Source organism: Neopelma chrysocephalum, unplaced genomic scaffold, assembly GCF_003984885.1.
Source record: "Neopelma chrysocephalum unplaced genomic scaffold, ASM398488v2 Primary Assembly neopelma1_25, whole genome shotgun sequence".
Classification (NCBI taxonomy): Eukaryota; Metazoa; Chordata; class Aves; order Passeriformes; family Pipridae; genus Neopelma; species Neopelma chrysocephalum.
Window position 1 is genome coordinate 31,669,709 of NW_020897694.1, and position 18,368 is coordinate 31,688,076.

At 38.4% G+C, this 18,368-nt stretch overlaps 1 protein-coding gene across 1 annotated transcript in view; it reads right to left on the reverse strand.

The window, feature by feature from the left end:
* LOC113963556 (granulocyte-macrophage colony-stimulating factor receptor subunit alpha-like) overlaps positions 1-16,473 on the reverse strand; it is a 30,730-nt gene extending 14,257 nt beyond the window's left edge. Inside the window, exons 1-6 of the mRNA XM_027674793.1 lie at positions 16,341-16,473; positions 11,384-11,513; positions 11,116-11,291; positions 10,228-10,367; positions 9,053-9,091; positions 8,172-8,295 (exon numbers count right to left, since the gene is read on the reverse strand). Of these exons, the coding sequence (XP_027530594.1) occupies positions 8,172-8,295; positions 9,053-9,091; positions 10,228-10,367; positions 11,116-11,291; positions 11,384-11,513; positions 16,341-16,449 (718 nt within the window). The 5' untranslated portion in view covers positions 16,450-16,473. The remainder of the gene's footprint in view (positions 1-8,171; positions 8,296-9,052; positions 9,092-10,227; positions 10,368-11,115; positions 11,292-11,383; positions 11,514-16,340) is intronic.
* Positions 16,474-18,368: the final 1,895 nt, after the last annotated feature.

Here is an 18,368-nt window from a genome sequence, read left to right on the forward strand (position 1 = left end):
CTACTTTCTAGAGACCCAGAAATGAGTCTGATGAGTATTTCTGCTTCCTTGATTCCGACTAGAGTGTGAGATTGATGACTGAAGAGCTATAAGTGGGCAGTTGTTTTCCAGGTTCATTCTCTTACATTAATTGTAAATATTAATTATACTGGGTTGTCACTGAGACCAGCCAACACCACATAGTGGATATCTGACCTGCTTTCTTCTGCACAACTCATATATTATGAAGGGAACAAGTGTAGCAAAGCAAGTTATAGTGGGTTCCTGGAGCTGGGTTTTGGTAGTGGGGGAGGAGGCTACAGGGTTGGCTTTTGTTAGAAGTTGCTAGAAACTTTCCCTGTCCAGTGGAGCGATTGCCAGCCGGCTCCAGGGTGTGCTTCTTGCCACTGGCTAAGGCCAAGACAATCAAGAGTGATAGTAGCGCCTCTGTGACAACATATTTAAGAACAGAAAGTTGTTGCACAGAAAGAATTCCAGCCAGGGAAGAGAGGAGTGAGAACATGGGAACAATAAGGTAGACACCAAGGTCAGTGCAGAAGGAGGGGCAGGAGATGCTCCAGGTGCCGGAGCTGAGGCCCCTGCAGCCCATGGAGGACCACCGGGGTGCAGAGACCCACCTGCAGCCCATGGAGGAGCCCATGCTGGAGCAGGTGGATGCATGAAGGAGGCTGTGACCCTGTGGGAGGCCCAGGATGGAGCAGGGTCCTGCCAGGGACCTGCAGCCCGTGGAGAGGGAAGCCCAAGCTAGAGCAGGCTTTTCTCAGGTAGGACTTGTAGCCCCTATGAGGGACCCACGTGGGTACAGCTCATTTGTGAAGGACTGCACCCCAGAAACAACAACTGACTATAACCCCCATTCGTTATCCCCCTGCACCGCTGGGGGGAAGGAGGGAGAACATGAAAGGAAGGAGGGGTGGGGGGAAGGTGTTTTTAAGATTGTTTTATTTCTCACTCTTTGGTTTTTATCCTGTTAGTAATAAATTTAAGTAATATCCCCACTTCAAGTCTGTTTTGCCCATGAAGGTAATCAGTAACTGACCTCTCCCAGCTCTTATCTCAAGTCATGAATCCTTTGCTGATTTTTTTTTCTATCCTCTGTCTAGTTGCAGAGGGGAGTGAGAGAGTGGCTTTAGTGGGTACCTGGCATCTGGTCAGGTTCAACTCACTGCACAAGTCTACTCATATTAGAAACTTTTTGACTTCAAAATTATTTTCTACCCAAAAAAAAAAAAAAAGGGAAAAACTACCTGTTCACATGCAGTACTAAAAGAGCAAGGAATGTGCTAATAGAGCCAGGCATGAATCAAAAATCAGTCTATTAAATGACACCCTATGATTGTGTTTGTGCATTTGATCATGTCTGTTAATGACTCAGTGTTGATTGAGGAGATGAACAACTTTGAACATCAGAACTTAAAAAACTCCAGTCATCCACAGAATCAATAATCATGAGAGAATTAACTGATCTGGTCTTTTGTGGATTCAGAAGTAAAAGTCTAAGGCAATGGTGACTTTATAAGGACCAATTCATTGACATTCACTCTCTTTGTGTGCTAGTAGAGAATAACAAAGTTTTTCTGAAGCACAGTTATGAAGCAAAGAGTGGGAATTAAGAGCAAATAGACGGATATTCTACCAAAAAGTAGATTTAGTCAAAAAAACAACTCTTTTTGGTAAGAATCACTATGACTATCCCTATCACATTATAGATGTCAGCAGAAAAAGCAATTGAAAGCTAAGACATCAGGTCTGGGCCCATGACAGTAATTCAAAGGAAAAAAACAGTCCATTGTCCGAAGTTTCACTGTACTTGCAGATTAAAGAAATTCCATACTTATCCATGTGGGTATTTTTTGAACACTTACTGTGCTGCAAAGACACAAGAAAGGACTTCTGATCACAAAGAATGAAAACCCCTACAGTGTGCTGTGTTCTCTTTGGAAGAAAGCACTCAATTTTGTGTGGTGGTAACATTGTATTTTGTATGCTCTCTCAGATTTTATATCTCTGCAACAAAATGAAGAAGACTGGGTTTTAAGGTTTGGGGATTTGGGTACTTTGTTTTTAAACTGGAATATACTGCAGTAGAGCAATCCAAACAGCCCATAAAAGGACAGTGGTATTACTGCAGAAAAGGGAACTGTTCTATTTAGGGGATTTCTTTGCTTGTCTATATTTAAGGCAAGTCTTTACCTGCAACTTTCAAAAATGCAAACAAATTTAAAAAAATTAAAAATTCCCAAGCAAAGCTGGTGTTACTGCTGGTGTTACCAAAGTCTGTTATCTTTCAGAGGCCAGAAAACTAATGTCAAGTGGCCTCTCTATGGTCTAGGAGCTGGAAGTGAAATGAGAGGAGAAAGAAGAAGAGAGAGGAGAAACCTAGGTGGAGACATTAGGGCTGTTTACAGGCTTTTGGCCCTACTGGGAATAAAATCACTGCAGGAGCAGAAATAAACTCAACCTTTCTTAAAAGTCACGAAAGCTTGAAGAATAATTTATTGCTCCAACAACAGTAGGAGTGTTCAAAAGAACCGCCTGGGTATTTTGTTATGCTGGTTACAGCTTTTACGTGTGTCACAAAAACACGAATGGTAGACAAGAGCTTCAGCTTAGTCCTTGCAGCAAGAACTTTCTAGTTTTTAGCAAATGTTTTTCTCCACAGAACAGAGGAACAGCTATAGGAGACCAGAAAAAAAGGACTTCTATGTGGGTGAACGTTCAAGCCACTTGATTAAAAGGTTGTAAAATCTGACCATCCTTTCCCACAGATTTTTATATTGGGTCTTTGCCCAGGGATGGGAAAATGACACCTTAGTCCCACACCTACTCCCACCTGCACTGTTTCATGAATTTGATTTATGGTTTTCTCATCAACATGCTGGTAGTGAACAAGTTTTCTTAATGGCTTTGCAGTCTCTGAAGCTTTCATAGTGAAAGCAGTGGGGATGTAAGGGGTGCACCAATGACCATGATCAACACTGAGTGAAGTAGGATGGAGAGGATCCAGTAGACTATATCTGTTTAATTGCCCTTAGATTAAAGTAAGCTTTGGCCTTAGTTGTTCACTTCTGATGTAGGTGCTTTTATCTTTTGGCCTAAGTAGAAGGATCCTGCTCTGATTCTTCTTCCAAAGGATATTCAAAAGAAATTTTTATTGAAAACTTATTTAGAAACACAGAACCATAGAAAAATTTAGCTTCAAAGATGATCACTTGAAGGTAATCTTGTCTAGTGGAATTTTATCACCCTGAGAGGACTTTATTTACCATGAGAGTATTTCAGCTGCTTGAGATGACTTTAACCATCCTGAGAACTTGATGGAATTGAGAAACAGAGAATATCTTGAGTTGAAAGGGACCCACAAGGATTATCAAGTCCAGCTCTCGATCCTGAAGAGGACAGCCCCTGGAATCACGCCATGTGCCTGAGAGTATTGTCCAAATGCTTCTTGATCTCTGGCAGACTTGGTGCTGTGACCACTTCCCTCGGGAGCATGTTCCAGTGCCCAACCTCCCTCTGGGTGAAGAACCTTTTCCTAAAATCTAAACTAAACCTCTCCTGACATAGCTTCATGCAGTTCCTTGGGTCCTATCGCTGGTCGCCACAGAGAAGAGATCAGTGCCTGTCTATTTCCCCTCACGAGGAAGTTGTAACTGCAATGAGGTCTCCCCCCCAGTCTCCTCTTCTCCAGGCTGAACAGACCAAGTGACCTCAGCTGCTCCCAGTATGGCTTCCCCTCTAAGCCCTTCTACATCTCAATAGACCTCCACTGGGTGCTTTATAATAGCTCTATGTCTTTTTACTATTGTGGTGCCCCAAGCTACACCAAGGTGAGGCCACATCAGTGCAGAGCAGAGCGGGACAATCCCCTCCCTTGACCGGCTGGCCATGCTTTGCCTGATGCCCCCCAGGACACAGCTGGCCCTTGTGGCTACCAGGGCACTGCTGAATCATATTCAACTTCATTCAAATGGAAGGTCAAAATTGATGGGTTTTTCTCACATCTCCTTACTAATTGGAGGATTCAGGATGTGATGCTTCTATTTCATCCAGGTGTTATAAACCCACTCAACCAGCCTGTACCATTTGCAGATAGCAAGTAGCAGGCTTCTGCTGGAGAGTTTGAAAGTTCCATTTCCAACATTTCCCACTCCACACATATACACATAATTATCTGCTACCTGTTAGAAATCACATATTAAGTAATTTTTTCATCTAGCACAGATACGAAGGGATGAAGAATGGAAGGAAATTTTTGGTTTTATAAATGTCAGTGAGCAACATGCTGTGCTGAGGGATGTAGCAACATAGATTAAAGGCAACAAGTAGACTTAGAAAACTGTATCATGAGCTCTTTAATAATACTCATTTTGTATGAGCAAATGATCTTTCTTGAGAGGTTTAATCTTGGCTAGTTTTCAGTAGGTTTTCATACAGCTGACAAATTTTTATTTCTGATCATGGTATTAATACAGCTGTACCTTTTTCAAGACACTGAACCCCTGGAGATCCTGAATAAACCCCTTAAGTTTCGTTGTTCTTGTTCTTTTGAATGGTATTGAAAAACAGTATAATAACTTCCAAGGCAATACTGAAATATTTTTGCTGAAACACTGCAGTATTTATCATAAGAAGAAACGGAAGCAGTCCAAAAACTCAAAATGTTTATGGAAAATGCAATCAAATACAGAGGCTTCTAAAGATGGGCTCTTGGGGAATTGTCTCTACAGGCAATGCTATTCTCACTGCTTGCAAGAGGAAGAGAATATGAAAAGCCTGTTAACTTCTGCCAACAGGATATATGTGCTTGAAAAATATCAAGTTGCTCGTTTCACTTGCACTCCATTACATCACTTCTTCAATCTTTATTATTTCCTCAGTTTCATGGTTTATTAACAGATTCTCATATTCTGTCTGTTAAAGGAAGAATAAAACATTTCATTAGTGTTTCAGGCATGAGATTAGCCACAAAGTCATGACTTATGAATCTCCTGTCATTCAAAGAGTTGTTATTATATAAAAGCTGTAGGACTCTGTCAATGAGAAAACCAAAATAGACATGTCTAGGTCTTCCCTCCATGTTGAGCTCCCCAAAGAGGAACAAAAGACTTTTCAACTCTGTATTGGGTTTGTATTTTTTGTGGCCAGGTTTTGGTCTACAGGGGTGGCTTCTGTGAGAAGCTGCTAGAAGCTTCCCCCATGTCCAGTAGAGCCAATGTCAGCTGGCTCCCAAATGGATCCACTGCTGCCCAAGGCCAAGACAATCTGGAATGATAGTAACACCTCTGTAGTAACATTTTTAAGAAGGGGAAAAAAGTTATTGCAAAAATGAAATTTCAACAAAAGAAGAGCAGAATGAGAACATGTGAACAACAATGCAGACACCAAGGTCAGTAGAGAAGGAGGGGGAGGAGGTGCTCCAGGCACCGGAGCTGGGAGTCCCCTGCAGCCCGTGGTGCAGACCATGATGAGATGGGCTGTCCCCCTGGAGGACCATGGGGGTGCAGAGATCCACCTGCAGCCCATGGAGGAGACCCATACCATGGCAGGTGGATGCCCGAAGGAGGCTGTAACCCTGTGGGAGGCCCATGCTGGAGCAGGGTTCTGGTAGGGACCTGCTGACCTGTGGGAAGCGGAACCCATGCTAGAGCAAGTTTTCCTGGCAGGACTTGTGGCCCTGTGGGGGACCTACACTGGAGCAGCCTGTGCCTGAAGGACTGTACTCTGTGGAAAAGTGACCCATGTTGCAGCTGTTTGTGAAGAACTGTTGTTCCTGGAATGGACTCGTGTTGGAGAAATTCGTGAAAGACTGTCTCCTGTAGGAGGGACCCCACGCTGGAGCAGGGGAATGACTCCTCTCCCTGAGCAGTGGCAGGGACAACCTGTGATGAACTGACCATAACTCCCATTACCCATGTCTCTGCACCACTGTGGGGGGAGGAGGTAGAAATTGGGAAGGAGGTAGGGGCAGGGTAAAGGACTTTTTAAGATTTATTTTACATCTCATTCTCTGATTCTGTTAGTAATAAATTTAATTAATATCCCCTCTTTGGGTCTGTTTTGCTCATGATGGTAATCAGTGAGTGATCTCTCCTGGTCCTTCTCTGAACTCATGAACCCTACATTACATTTTCTCTCCTCTGTCCAGTTGCAGAGGGCAGTGAGAGAGTGGCTTTGGTAGGTACCTGGCATCCAGCTAGCGTCAACCCACTACAAATGCAAAAGACAGAAAACTCCTATTTTAAAATATAGAAGAGTTAACATGATGAAGGAAAAGAACTTAAAAGGATTTATAAAGGCTCACCAATACTTCAGTGTGTCCCTGTGGACAAATTTCAGTTTCCAGACTGGATTCGGGGGTAGGGTTGATATAGGGAGCATGGAATGGGGTAAGAGGGTTAAGGAATGTGTAAACTAAAGGGTGCTACAGGGTAGAGGGGCAAGGGCTGCAGCTTCTACTTCTTATAAAACTTATCAGGCTTACAAAAATTAGAAAAATAAAAAACGAATAGGGCCTTAAGGCATCACTTGCTTACCATAACGTAGAAACTTTTCTTCCTCTAGCATCATTACCAAATACTCACATGGGGCTCAGCACCTGCTATGGCAAAATGATTGTAGAATTCTTTGTCCCTTCTTTCCCTGTGTGATTCTGCATTATTATTGCACTGAGAAGCTTAGAGTCAGCACTATTCAAGTGATAGCTTATGGCTTATAGAGAGGGCAGGGTGAAACTCTGTATTTTCTCCAGTGCTCCATGTAGACAAATGAAAATTTTTTCATAATGGAAAAGGTAAAACAGAATATTTGTTTGCATATGGAACTTCTCTTTCCATACCACAGGAACAAGAAGAAGAAAGAAAAATGATTCTTGCTTGTGTGCATCTTTCTGGCACTTAGGTCATACCTTCAAGACTGAACGTGACATAAATTTTTAAGTTTCAGGAAAACAGAAAGAAAACGTACCTGGAAGTCCATTGGAAAGGCCTCATGGAATGGATCTCTTGGCTGTGGTACTGTAGCAGATGTTTTTTTCAAATAAACCCTTCTACAGTGACAAAAAGTATTGGTGAAGAAAAGATTAGTGTGCAAACATATGAACACACACTCTATAATAATGCTCCCGAGGTATTATTTTATTCCTCTAAGACAAAAGTAGCTAAACATTACATAGGCTGAATACAATGTTATAATTTCATTGTTCAGAATTTGGATGACTTATGACTTACTAAAGCCTCATAAGAAGTTGTTTTTTTAAGTATATGGATGGGTTATATTGTCAAAACATGAAAACAATTTCATGGACCACACATCTACATTGCAGGGTCTGATGTCAGGAAAGTGACACCAAGGTAAAGCTTTTTCCTAGTATTGGAAAGCATTGCCTTATATTAATCAAGTTGATAAGAATGTTGGGAATCAGAAATATAAAACCCACTTGAGGAACATCCAACAGGTCATGATTCCTAGTGTAGTTCAGTGTTGATTCCCCCCCTCCCTCATTTCCTTTAGAAAGAAGCCAGAAATTTTCCACTGGGGGAAAAGGTCTTATTTTAACTACAGAATAAAAATTTTGTGCAAGAAATGAGGCTTACACTGTGCAGAGAAAAAGTGCAAGACTTGCTGTCAGCCCTGGTATCAGAAATAATGTATATGATGAAGTAGATGTAAATTGTTGTTTTCCTGAAAGTCAAACAATCATCAAAGTATTGGTTAGCATCATAGAACAGGAATGATTGCACAGCTATTTGCAATCTGTTTTGCAGGAGAGTGTCAAGCACTGTATGAAGCGATGACTTTAGCACCTCATTGCTCTGTAGTATGTGAAGGAACAGAATGGTTAACAGTATGTGGACTATCTGCAGTAACATGAGACCTGAGGAGCTGAGCCCTGAGTATTGAAAAATCCATAAGAGATGAAAGAAGAAGAAAAGGTGACAACAGACCTCAAAAAGGTCTGCTTTATTCACTAACCCCTTGCAAGAAGCACCATCACACCAGAATGCTTGGAAAACTCCCTCATATTAAGAGACATGCCAGTTCTCCACCTCTTTTTGTCCTAGCAAATTAATGGGCAATTATCAATGTGCTTCCATCTGTAACGATGAAGTAATAAATGAGGCAGACAAGGATTAAATGAACTTGGTCAAGGAAGTGATTTTCATTCTTACCAAACTCCACAGGTGTACTCCACTCTCCCCAACTTGGGCTCACTAAACAAATGCCTGTGTCAGTTGCTCTGATTTTGATGCTGTACCTTTTTTCTGCGCTGAAGTTCTCGTATAGGTAGGAGTGCTACAATGTAAAACAACTAGACTGAGAATTTTTTATTATTTTTATATTATTATGAGAAAATTTTACTTACATCCCTGTGGACAGACTAGAGTGAAATAACAAATAGAAAAATATTCCTTAATAAGTTAGATTGTTTCATCCTAATTCCTTTTGTTTAAACATTTTTGTTATTGGCAATAATGAAGAAGAAACTTGCTATGTGCTTCCCTGGCTCCCTAGGCTATGCTAAACAATAGGACTTTTGGGGAAAAATTTTTTAGAGATCTGACATTCTCTTACTGTGGATGTTTTCAAAACTGAAGTAGAGTTTGACATCCAGATTACACAGATGTGAAAACCTGATTTTTTTTAAGTCCATCTTTATACTGGCTTAATCTTTCAGGTGATATTTTTTGCCTCTTCTATCTCAATCCCTTCCAGATACCATTAATAAAGAAGAAATTCACCACATTTTGTGTGTCTGTTACACAGAATCACAATCCATATTTATACACAGATATCTGAATTTTCTAGGAAGTACAAAAGAATGTAAAATAGAAGATTTTGTGAAGTAATATCAAGTTCCACATTTGCATGTGTTTTTGTACCATGTTTTATAAATAATAGTTTAAAATTTTGGATTTAGAAAACTTATCAATAAAGAACATATGTAGTACATTGAAACTGATAATGTGAAACCAAACCAATTTGTTGGGAGGATGCTCTAATATAGAAGAAATTTCAATAAAGAATAAATGTTAGATTAATATAGACTTACTGTTTTAGATGTGGTGTTGAGGTTTTTCTCAGGATCAGCCTAGCAACAAGAGAAAAGTTTAATTTTTAAGATTATTTATTTTGCTATCATATAATAGCAAGCCCTCTCGTGAATGTTTGATTTTCATGAAAAAAATGTGTATCTAATATCTTAAATGCCTTCTTTTAAAGACCACAAAGTTAAGCTATTCTTCCACTAAATGATTTTTCATAATCACAGTGGCTTTGAAATATTGTACCACTTAAATTTGATTACAGAATTGAATATCAAAGTGCTAAACAAAAAAGGCTCAGGTTTAGAACCAATTAAAATTTTATGTTTTACTTGTACAAGACAAAGTATCTAAAACTTACTAGTAAACTCAGACAATACTATTACCATTAGTTTTTTTGCCTGTGTAGCTTTTATATTCTTAAACCTTTAGTTTAGTTATGTTACGTCTCCTTTTTTTTCTTTTTTTTTTTTAAATTTTTAATTTTTTACTGTTGGAACAACAAACTCACAAATATTTCCACAAATATTTTGAACTTTTTTTTTTTAAGGATGTAATACTTCAAAATACTTGCAGGTACTGAAATTTATAATAGCAACTGTATACAGCTGAGACATGGAAAGCCACTTTAAGTTAAAAACCAAAGAACTTCGAACTTAATAAAACCCCACAATGAACAGATGCTCTGTGACTGCCCCTTACATCTGATTGTGACAGCTGTGGTGCAACCATCTTGATTGTGTATGCTGCAGGCTTACTCTAGAGAAGCATAAACTCCTAAACTCCTTCAGCAACATAGGCTGGTGTCAGTAAATGGAGGCAATTGGAGAAGAAGGCAAGGTTGGATACACGAAAGACAGAATGAAAAGTACAGGCATGCAGGTGGAGATATCTAAGGCTCCATTCTCTTATATGTACTAGAATAGGTATTCTCCCTCAGTATGGGGAATTCCTTGGCCAGTTGCTTTAAGCACCAGCTATGTAGTGGACTGAAAGCATTCCTTCACTTTGCTGCCCCTCTTTGTGAGTAATAGCAGTCCTCAGCTCATGTGTAAGAGAGGCACTACGTATCAAAAAAGAGAGATTAGTTAAGTAGGCGAAGAGAACACAGTACTGGTTGTATGGTGGTATGTGTGGGAATACAGACATAATAAAATACATTAAAAGTCATAATTATTCTTACCTTGTTTTCTATGACAATTTCATATTTGAAACAACTGCTTCTTTTCACATGACTTGTGTGAGGTGGTTGCCACTGAATATGACATGTATGAGAAGCTTCTGTACAGTTCACAGTGACATTTAATGGAGGGGTGAGTTTTTCTACAATGATACGATCAGAAATACTATTGGTTAATAATAGCTCTCTTCACTCTGCCTTTTTAAAAATATAGGTAGATGTTCAAGCAACTGGTCTAAATAGATATAATGCCGCTTTAGCAGAATTACTGTATTCTCCCCATATTTTGAAGCATGACTCCCTGGTTCTAGTACTCCAGTTGAGGGGACTGGAGTATCAGCAACAACAGTAAGTAAAATTAAAAAACACAAGCCATTTATTAGATTTTACTGAATTCAACATATAATCTGTATGCATTTGTTTTTCTTAGTCTTTTTTAATACTGTGTTTATATAAAATAGAAATACTATTTTTTTATCAACAACATTCTTCCATCGAAAAAAATGAAGGCTTTTGCTCACATTGTTAAGGTAATTGGTTCTTTTTTATTTGTGGATGCACAGAATTATGAGATAATAAGACCAACATCTAGGTAGTCCCACTCAGACATCCTTAACTAGTTAATCCCAAAAGATGACGCCTTTCTTTCACAGAATAAATATTTGACTGAAATGCTCATGATTCTCCAACCCATGATTGTCTCTATACTCCTTAGTTTTTGTTCATTCTTATACTTTAGACTTTTCAGACATCAGGGCTGGAGAAAAGGAAAAAAACCCACCTGTTATGAGGAGCAGTATTTTAAAAATATATGCTTTTTCCCAGGGATGAATTCTTCATTCCTTTAGTATAAAACTAGAAATAAAATAATAATAACAAAAAAATCCTTACCAATTTTGTATAGCATAATCTTCTTCTCATATGACTGAATGTTTTCTCCACTTCTAGATCCATTTACCAGGAAATAAGCATACTTATATGCTATTGTCACATTTTGGAATCGACATCCTGTGTTCCTTCCCCAATTATCTTTGATGTAATTCTGGCACCCTGTGACATCTTCTTTCCTTTACATGAAATATCGTATCAGCTAAATATTGACAATGTAACATATCAAACCAGAAACGAAAATTCCCTAGATTCAAACAGACCTACTTACTCTGAGGGCCTCCAGTACAGAAAATACTGGGTATCTCTTGTAGCAGTCCTGCCCACATGCCACGTGCAGTTCATGAAGGACACATTAAAAATGACACAGACAAAATTTTCAATGGCCGTCCCATTCATTTCTGCAAACACAGAAAGATTATCCCGTGTCCACTCTGCAGAAAGACTGTATAAGTGCTCAAGTAATGCAAATCACTGCAGGCTCATTTAAAAATTTTTAGCTACCTGCTTAGTAAATCCAACCTCATATTGTTTGGGTCTTGTAGTTTTGTACTTACTTGAAGATGGTAATGATTTTATTTGTGTTGAGCAATGAGGATTATCTACCATTGTTCCAGATGTGACTGGGATTTAATTAAGTCTTTAATAAATTCAAGCATTGTGATTTAGCGGAAGCTAATAACAAAGACAGTCACCATGGTGTCCTTTGTTTAGACCCCCTGTTTAACTAATGCCCAGTCTACAATGGAATATAAGTTCTACAACCATGAGCAAGGCAAGTTCTCTCTCCTGTGCTTAAGTGCTCCGACTCTTGGTTGACTCACCAAGCACTACTGATTTAAAAAAAGATGTCCACTGCTTTCTTCTGTGCGACAGCTGGTTGATTACAACCTAACCCTGAGACTGCTTCCTGAAGCTAGTCTCTACAGAAGTGTTATGATTTCAAAGACAGAATGGCATATTTTTAAATCATGAATTGGAAATGGTTGCTAATCTGCTTCAGTAGTTTGGGTTCAAGAGTAGAGTGAATTTTGTTTGCACTGAACTTGATAGAAGGAGGCCTGAATATCCATATAATTAGTGTAAAATCAAGACAAAATTGAAGCAGAAGCTGATACCTTGCTTAAGTTAAAAGATTATTCAGGTTATCTACTCAGAACCTGAATGAATTTCTTATGTGTTTCTTCCCTACCAAAAGGTGAGATCTCCAACAGGAAATGATAATCATTCAGTACTCTTCTTAAGAACTATCAGTGTGAATTGAAGGACTGGGTCATAGCTTTCCAAGTCCAATCACTATTCATTGAGTTTAAGCACCACATGTACCACCTTTACACGCACCTTTCCAGTTAGCCCTAAAAATCCACATCCAATTTTTACATCTTTGGAAATAAAGAGGAATTTTTCAAGAGACAAGAAAACTGTCAGAGTACTCCTGGGTTTCTGGAAAATTTCCTCCCTTCCAAGAGGAAGGTTGAAACTTGGTTCAGCAGCATTTCTTTCAGCAGCATTATTAGCTTAAGCATCTCCTGTCCTTCCCCATCCTCCATGACTATCCTGATTCCATCCTGCCTCCCTGGCTGTGCTAGTGCCACTCCTTGTAGAGCCTTGTAGTGAGTAGTGTTGAATAAGTGATCATCATTAAAACTAATGCTCCTCCCAGCACTTTTTTTTAACCTGGCTTAACATCCTTTACCACAAACAGTGGAGCAAGCTCATCTGAGATGACAGTGTGGGTTAAGCAACAAAGACCTAGAGAAGAGCTATCTAAGCTATTTCTGCTGCTGTAAGAAATATTGACCCTTATCTAGTCACTAAATGTATCAAAACTCTCAGCATAGAATTGTTTATATCCAGTTTATGTGTGAGTTCATATACATAACAAACACTTTTGAGAGTACAGTTATTACGGTACTGTGGTGAGGTGATGGAGAGCTTTGATCAGTTCTCTGGTCTGCCAGATTCACTTTATGACCCTGGGTCAATCAAATCTGTGTACTTCACTTCCTCATTTACAAAACAAATAAAGAAATTTCCTTTCTATCAAGAAATTGCCAGGCAGATGCAGCAGTCTGGAGTATACTTGCAGGTGCTGTCCAAAGGTCTTAGAGAGATGGGGTTCCTTAGGCCTTTACCGGTGCTGCAAATCTAAAGAAAAAAGGGTTATTCTGATTTCAAATCAGTTCACAACCTGATTCACCTGTGGCTCAACAAGCAGTTGAATTGACCAGCAACAAAGAAATAGGGTGAAAGGAACTCCTAAAATGGCATTGTGGTCAAGGAAAATGCAAATAAAACTACATCCTTGGACTCTTCAGCGATGACCTCAGGTTTTTATATTCAAGAAAAGCATATATAGAAATATTCTCAGAAGTTCTTTAATAAGCCCAAGTTCTACAGCCAGAACATTACTCTGCCTACAAAACAGTCAGGATCATCTGCACAGTGTCATGTTCATACCAACATCGGGCACATGCTGTGAAGATCACTCAGATAAGTACAAGTCTCTCTACACCACTTGTTGACAGGACATTTTTTTCCAAGTTTTGAGGGCATTTATTTTTCAATTTTATTTATTCACATTTCTGAGGTTATGCCAAAGAAAGTCTAGCAGAATAGATAATTATGATTACCCTTCCTATAATGTTTATTTTTGAGCCTACTGTATTCACTTACAGTGTCAGCATTACAGTTTTATTTTTAGCAACACCTGGAATAGAACTAAGTCTTCATGAGACATTTATCTCACATTATTTCAAAGAAACACCAACATTTTTCTGTTTCCAGCTTATATAGCTAAATTTATTTAGTGTCCTTTTGCTGAACCACTCCTATTTGACAAAACCCATATTTGTCACTTATTTGGAAGGACTGTACTCTCATTATCCTTTTCTGTGAGCTGTGATGCAAAGAACAGTTCAGTTTCTCTGTATTGTACTTTTCTTTCTGAATTGTCTCCTATACTATTTCATGATGATGATAACAAATGCATATGGAAGTATGCTAATATCCTCAGAAGCATCCTTTGTTTCATACATGAATAACTTATTTTCCCATATTTTACTATCTTTAGCTATATTTGAAATGTTTCTTGACATTCTTTCTATGAAAGAAGCAAGCTACTCAACTGAGTGAAATGTGATGACTGCACCCAACTGCATAAAACCCCACTGTTTTAAGCACACAGAATGCTTTTATTTATTTACACCTCTTGAGTCACTTTAAATTATCTCCATCATTTGTGCAGACATTAGAAAAAAATGTAGGATTATAAGCTTCAGAAAAATATCAGAGTAAAGAAAATTTGGCTCTGCAATCCTTTGTGGGAAACAATATTATTAATACGGGAGGACAGGATCACACCTTTGGGTCTTGAGCAAAAGAGAATTTCTACTTTTATTCAGTAATTCTTAAATAAAAAATACATAAACTCTTGACTCTTGGACATAAAGGATCAGATAATTTTTTATGGATTGTAAATAACATGCTTGCTATTGGAAATGAATAAAAGGAAATTAAAATATTTTAAGCTTTTAACCTAACTCTGAAGATGCTATCAGGTGGAATGGGGTGGAGTTTGTCTTACCTAAACTGACCCAAAAGCTGTATAGGTATGCTTACAGGAGAACCAGTAATTCCATATGGCCTTAACATTGTCTGAAAAAAACCCAGCTACTTAAGACACGGTTTATTCAACCTAGTCTAGGACAAGAGAAATGAAGGTTACACTATATTTATTTTCTGTCATTTGCTGAAAAGATAGCCCAGGGCAACCTGCCCAGAGGAATCTCTCTAACTCTGAGCTATCCACTTTTGTCAGGTAAATCCAAGATGATTAATTCCTTTTCTTTTTTACATCATTTGGGATCCATATTTAAGTACTAAACAGAAATGCTGCAACTATTATTTCCTCAACTGATAACTGCAAATTTTTTATTGAAAATGCCTTTTCCTTTTCTTTCTTATACCTGTGCAAATATCAAGTGCTTTTTCTCTTTAGAAAAACAGGTACCGTAGAGGAACTGGGATCTGTACTGTTTTCCCCAGAGGTGTTTCAAACTTTCTTTCACATCTCAAATAATTCCTGTGCAGATTATTGATCAAAATCTTAAGGAAACTTAGAGTATTTCTGTGTGAAGTTGTTTCCTTCCTGTACTGTAATTTATAAAGTTTCTATGGAAATTGGCTACTGCTAGACTCTGTGATACAGCACAAGTCATTCTCAGTTACTTCTCACAGAAACTTGAATTCTGACACATGTCCACAGGTCATTAGGAATTCAGAAGCTGAAATCCTACTGCAGTGGCTATTCTCATCCAGGTTGATTACAAAGGTGATTAGATAAGAATAAAAACTTGTCCAATAGCCTTTTGATTATGAGTAATATATAACCATGGATTTCATAATGTTTTGATACTGCTATGATTTTTGTAAGTAATGAAAAGGAAGGTTTGTAACTAAAAAAAAACACAAAATTTACACTTCTTTTTATATGACTATTTTTTTTAAGGTAAAATCTCTGTTGGGCATGGTAATTAGGACTAGACCTCTGAGATTTATTTCGCAGCTTTGCCTCTGAAAGATTTAGAAAATTATTTTTGTCAGTGGGAATATATGAAATGGAATTACTGCTCACATGATGGTTGTGCTATGAAGGTAAAATTTTGCCTACACACCTGTGACATTTTCAGAGAACTGTGTGTATGTGAAATCTTCTACTTCAGTATTAAAATCGTAAAGGAGAAAGGACACTACCATATTCCCATTCTGCTCTTGCCAAAATACAGTACTCCTAAAAGAGATTCACTCTGCATAGTAATTTTACTTTATGGATGTAAAGTTCTAAAATCCAAACATTTCCAGTTTGACTGTTTTCAAGAAAAAGTGACTTAGGCATTCTTCAACACTGTAATGCAGGTCTTAACATAAGAAAAATGCTTCTATGTGGATGAGGCCAGTAATGCTGGGAACTGCTAATTTTAAAATATATTTATACTATTATTTTCAGACTCTAGAAAAAAATACACCATCAAAATATTGGCTAAGACATTCATCAGACAAAAGCATGCATTTGCAGGTAGTGTCTGTTCAGACCTGACAGTTATTTTAACATTAAAACTAACAGAAATAACAAAGTTAAGTATTTCTTTGCCTAGCTTCTTTGGAGGTAAAGAAAAACAGAAAAGAAAATAGAAAACAAAAATAGACAAAGACAAAAGTAAACTTACCTTCTCCTTGAAAACTTCTTTCCCTGTGGCCGTTACAGTAACAGACCACAAAAAAGGCAGAAACTATGAATTTGCCCTGGTGGTATATTTTTGCATGCTTTGAGAGCATGATTTCGTTATTGAGTTCTTCTGAACTTGTTACAGGGTGCAAAAATCCCGCCTACATCTTACTCATTTCCCTTACCATGTGGTGTTACTTCTGTAACATAATGGGGAGACGAGCAGCTACAGGGAGACAAATAGGTCAGAATAGAAGGACTTTTCATTACTTCATTCACATAGTTTTCACTCATTTCTGCCAGGCATTTTTCATATAGATGTTTGTACAAGGCACCACCTGAAAAGTAGATGAATATATGAGTCTTCCTTATGCCTCAAGTATAGGTCAGGTACCACTGCTTAAAGCCATGCCACTGTTTTCTACTTATTGCTTTGGATCACCGCCCTGCACAGGAGTATAAGCCCAGTGTTTTGGCCTTCAAAAAAGCTGGTCCCAGTTTTGCACTAGCTAGCCTCATTTCCTGTAGATGGGTAATAAACCAATGTCACCAGTCTCAACAACTTACACATTTTTCTGGGCTGGGTGAATTCAATGCAAAGAACAGGAAAAGTCTCTTCACAAATGCAAATACCCCGAGTGACCAAACAAACAGTGTCACTTGTCTGTGCTAGTGTCCTGGAACTGAGAAACATTGCACCTATCTTTTCGTGTACCGTCTGAGTATGGAGTCCTCTGCTTGCCTCACCTTTAAATATTTTGAACACAAAAATGAAGTTATTAAAGTAGAAAACAGTATTTAAATCTGATTACTTATAGCCTCCACCGAGTGTACTAGTCTTGCTATATGTATCTGTTATTTCTCATTGGAGGAGTGGTAAACCAAATTAAATCTGTCCTTCTGTCTGTCTGTATCTTGTACAGCTTCATTCCCTTCAGCCTTTATTCTTGTTGCTCTTCTTGGCAGAGAAGGAATATGTGGGGGATGGCTCTTGAGATGTTTCCTCTTCTTCAGGTCTCAATTCCTCAATTTTATTCACAGAGTAAACAGCAGGACACTACTGTATTCCCTGTTAAGACACTTCATTTCAAGACCTGCAGAAGTAAGGCCTTTTGTTCTCTTTCTCACTTTCTGATGCAGACACTTCTGTAAAATTAGAGTGAATTATGGTTTTGGGATAGATTTATTTCAGTGAACATGAAACCTCATTTTCCATAAGGTGTGCACAACGTGCCCAGCTAGTTGACAATAATGCTGTGTAGGTTCAAAGCTAAACAACTGATTCTCATATGCATCTATAAATGTAGCAGAATGAAACTGGTCTTCTGTGGAAAGGCCTAAGTATGCAACCACAAAGATTTCCAGTATATCAGGAAATATTAGTTGTTGTGTAGTGGACACACTTCAATCGTGTGACTCTTATTTTCTAGTTTAATACGTGAGAACTTCTCTGAACACTTACCATTTTTAGAGGGACGAATCCAGGAAAATGACTCTATTGGTCCAGTGATTTCTTGGATTTTTTAATTATGTTCTTTAGTCCTCTGACAGGCTTGCTATTTTACAAAATGTCAGTTCACTCTACGCTCACTTTTAATGAACTATTGACAAAGCATATTGCCATCATGTCCTCAAACCTGTTAAGGGCAGATTGCCTAGGGAAAAAAAAAAAAAAAAAAAAAAGGAAGGATTTAGAAAGGTCAGAGTAGAAAAGGATCCAAATCCCATCAGTGGTACATAAAATCTCCCAGCCAACATGACACTTGATATGCACTCTCTACATGCCAACCAGGAGGAAAAGTATGGGACCTGATGCAGAACTATAGGCATCACTAGGTAATCTAACATGGAACACATGAACCTTCAGGTGATGTCACTCATGAAAACAGGATCATGCAGAATAACACTGTGGATGTTTTCTTTGTCAGTAATGACAAAAAAAGGACTTGTCCTGAAATTTGTTTCACACCTTGATATTTAATTTAGTTCCAAGATGTGGTACCTGGTGAACTTTGACATAAGTTGCCCT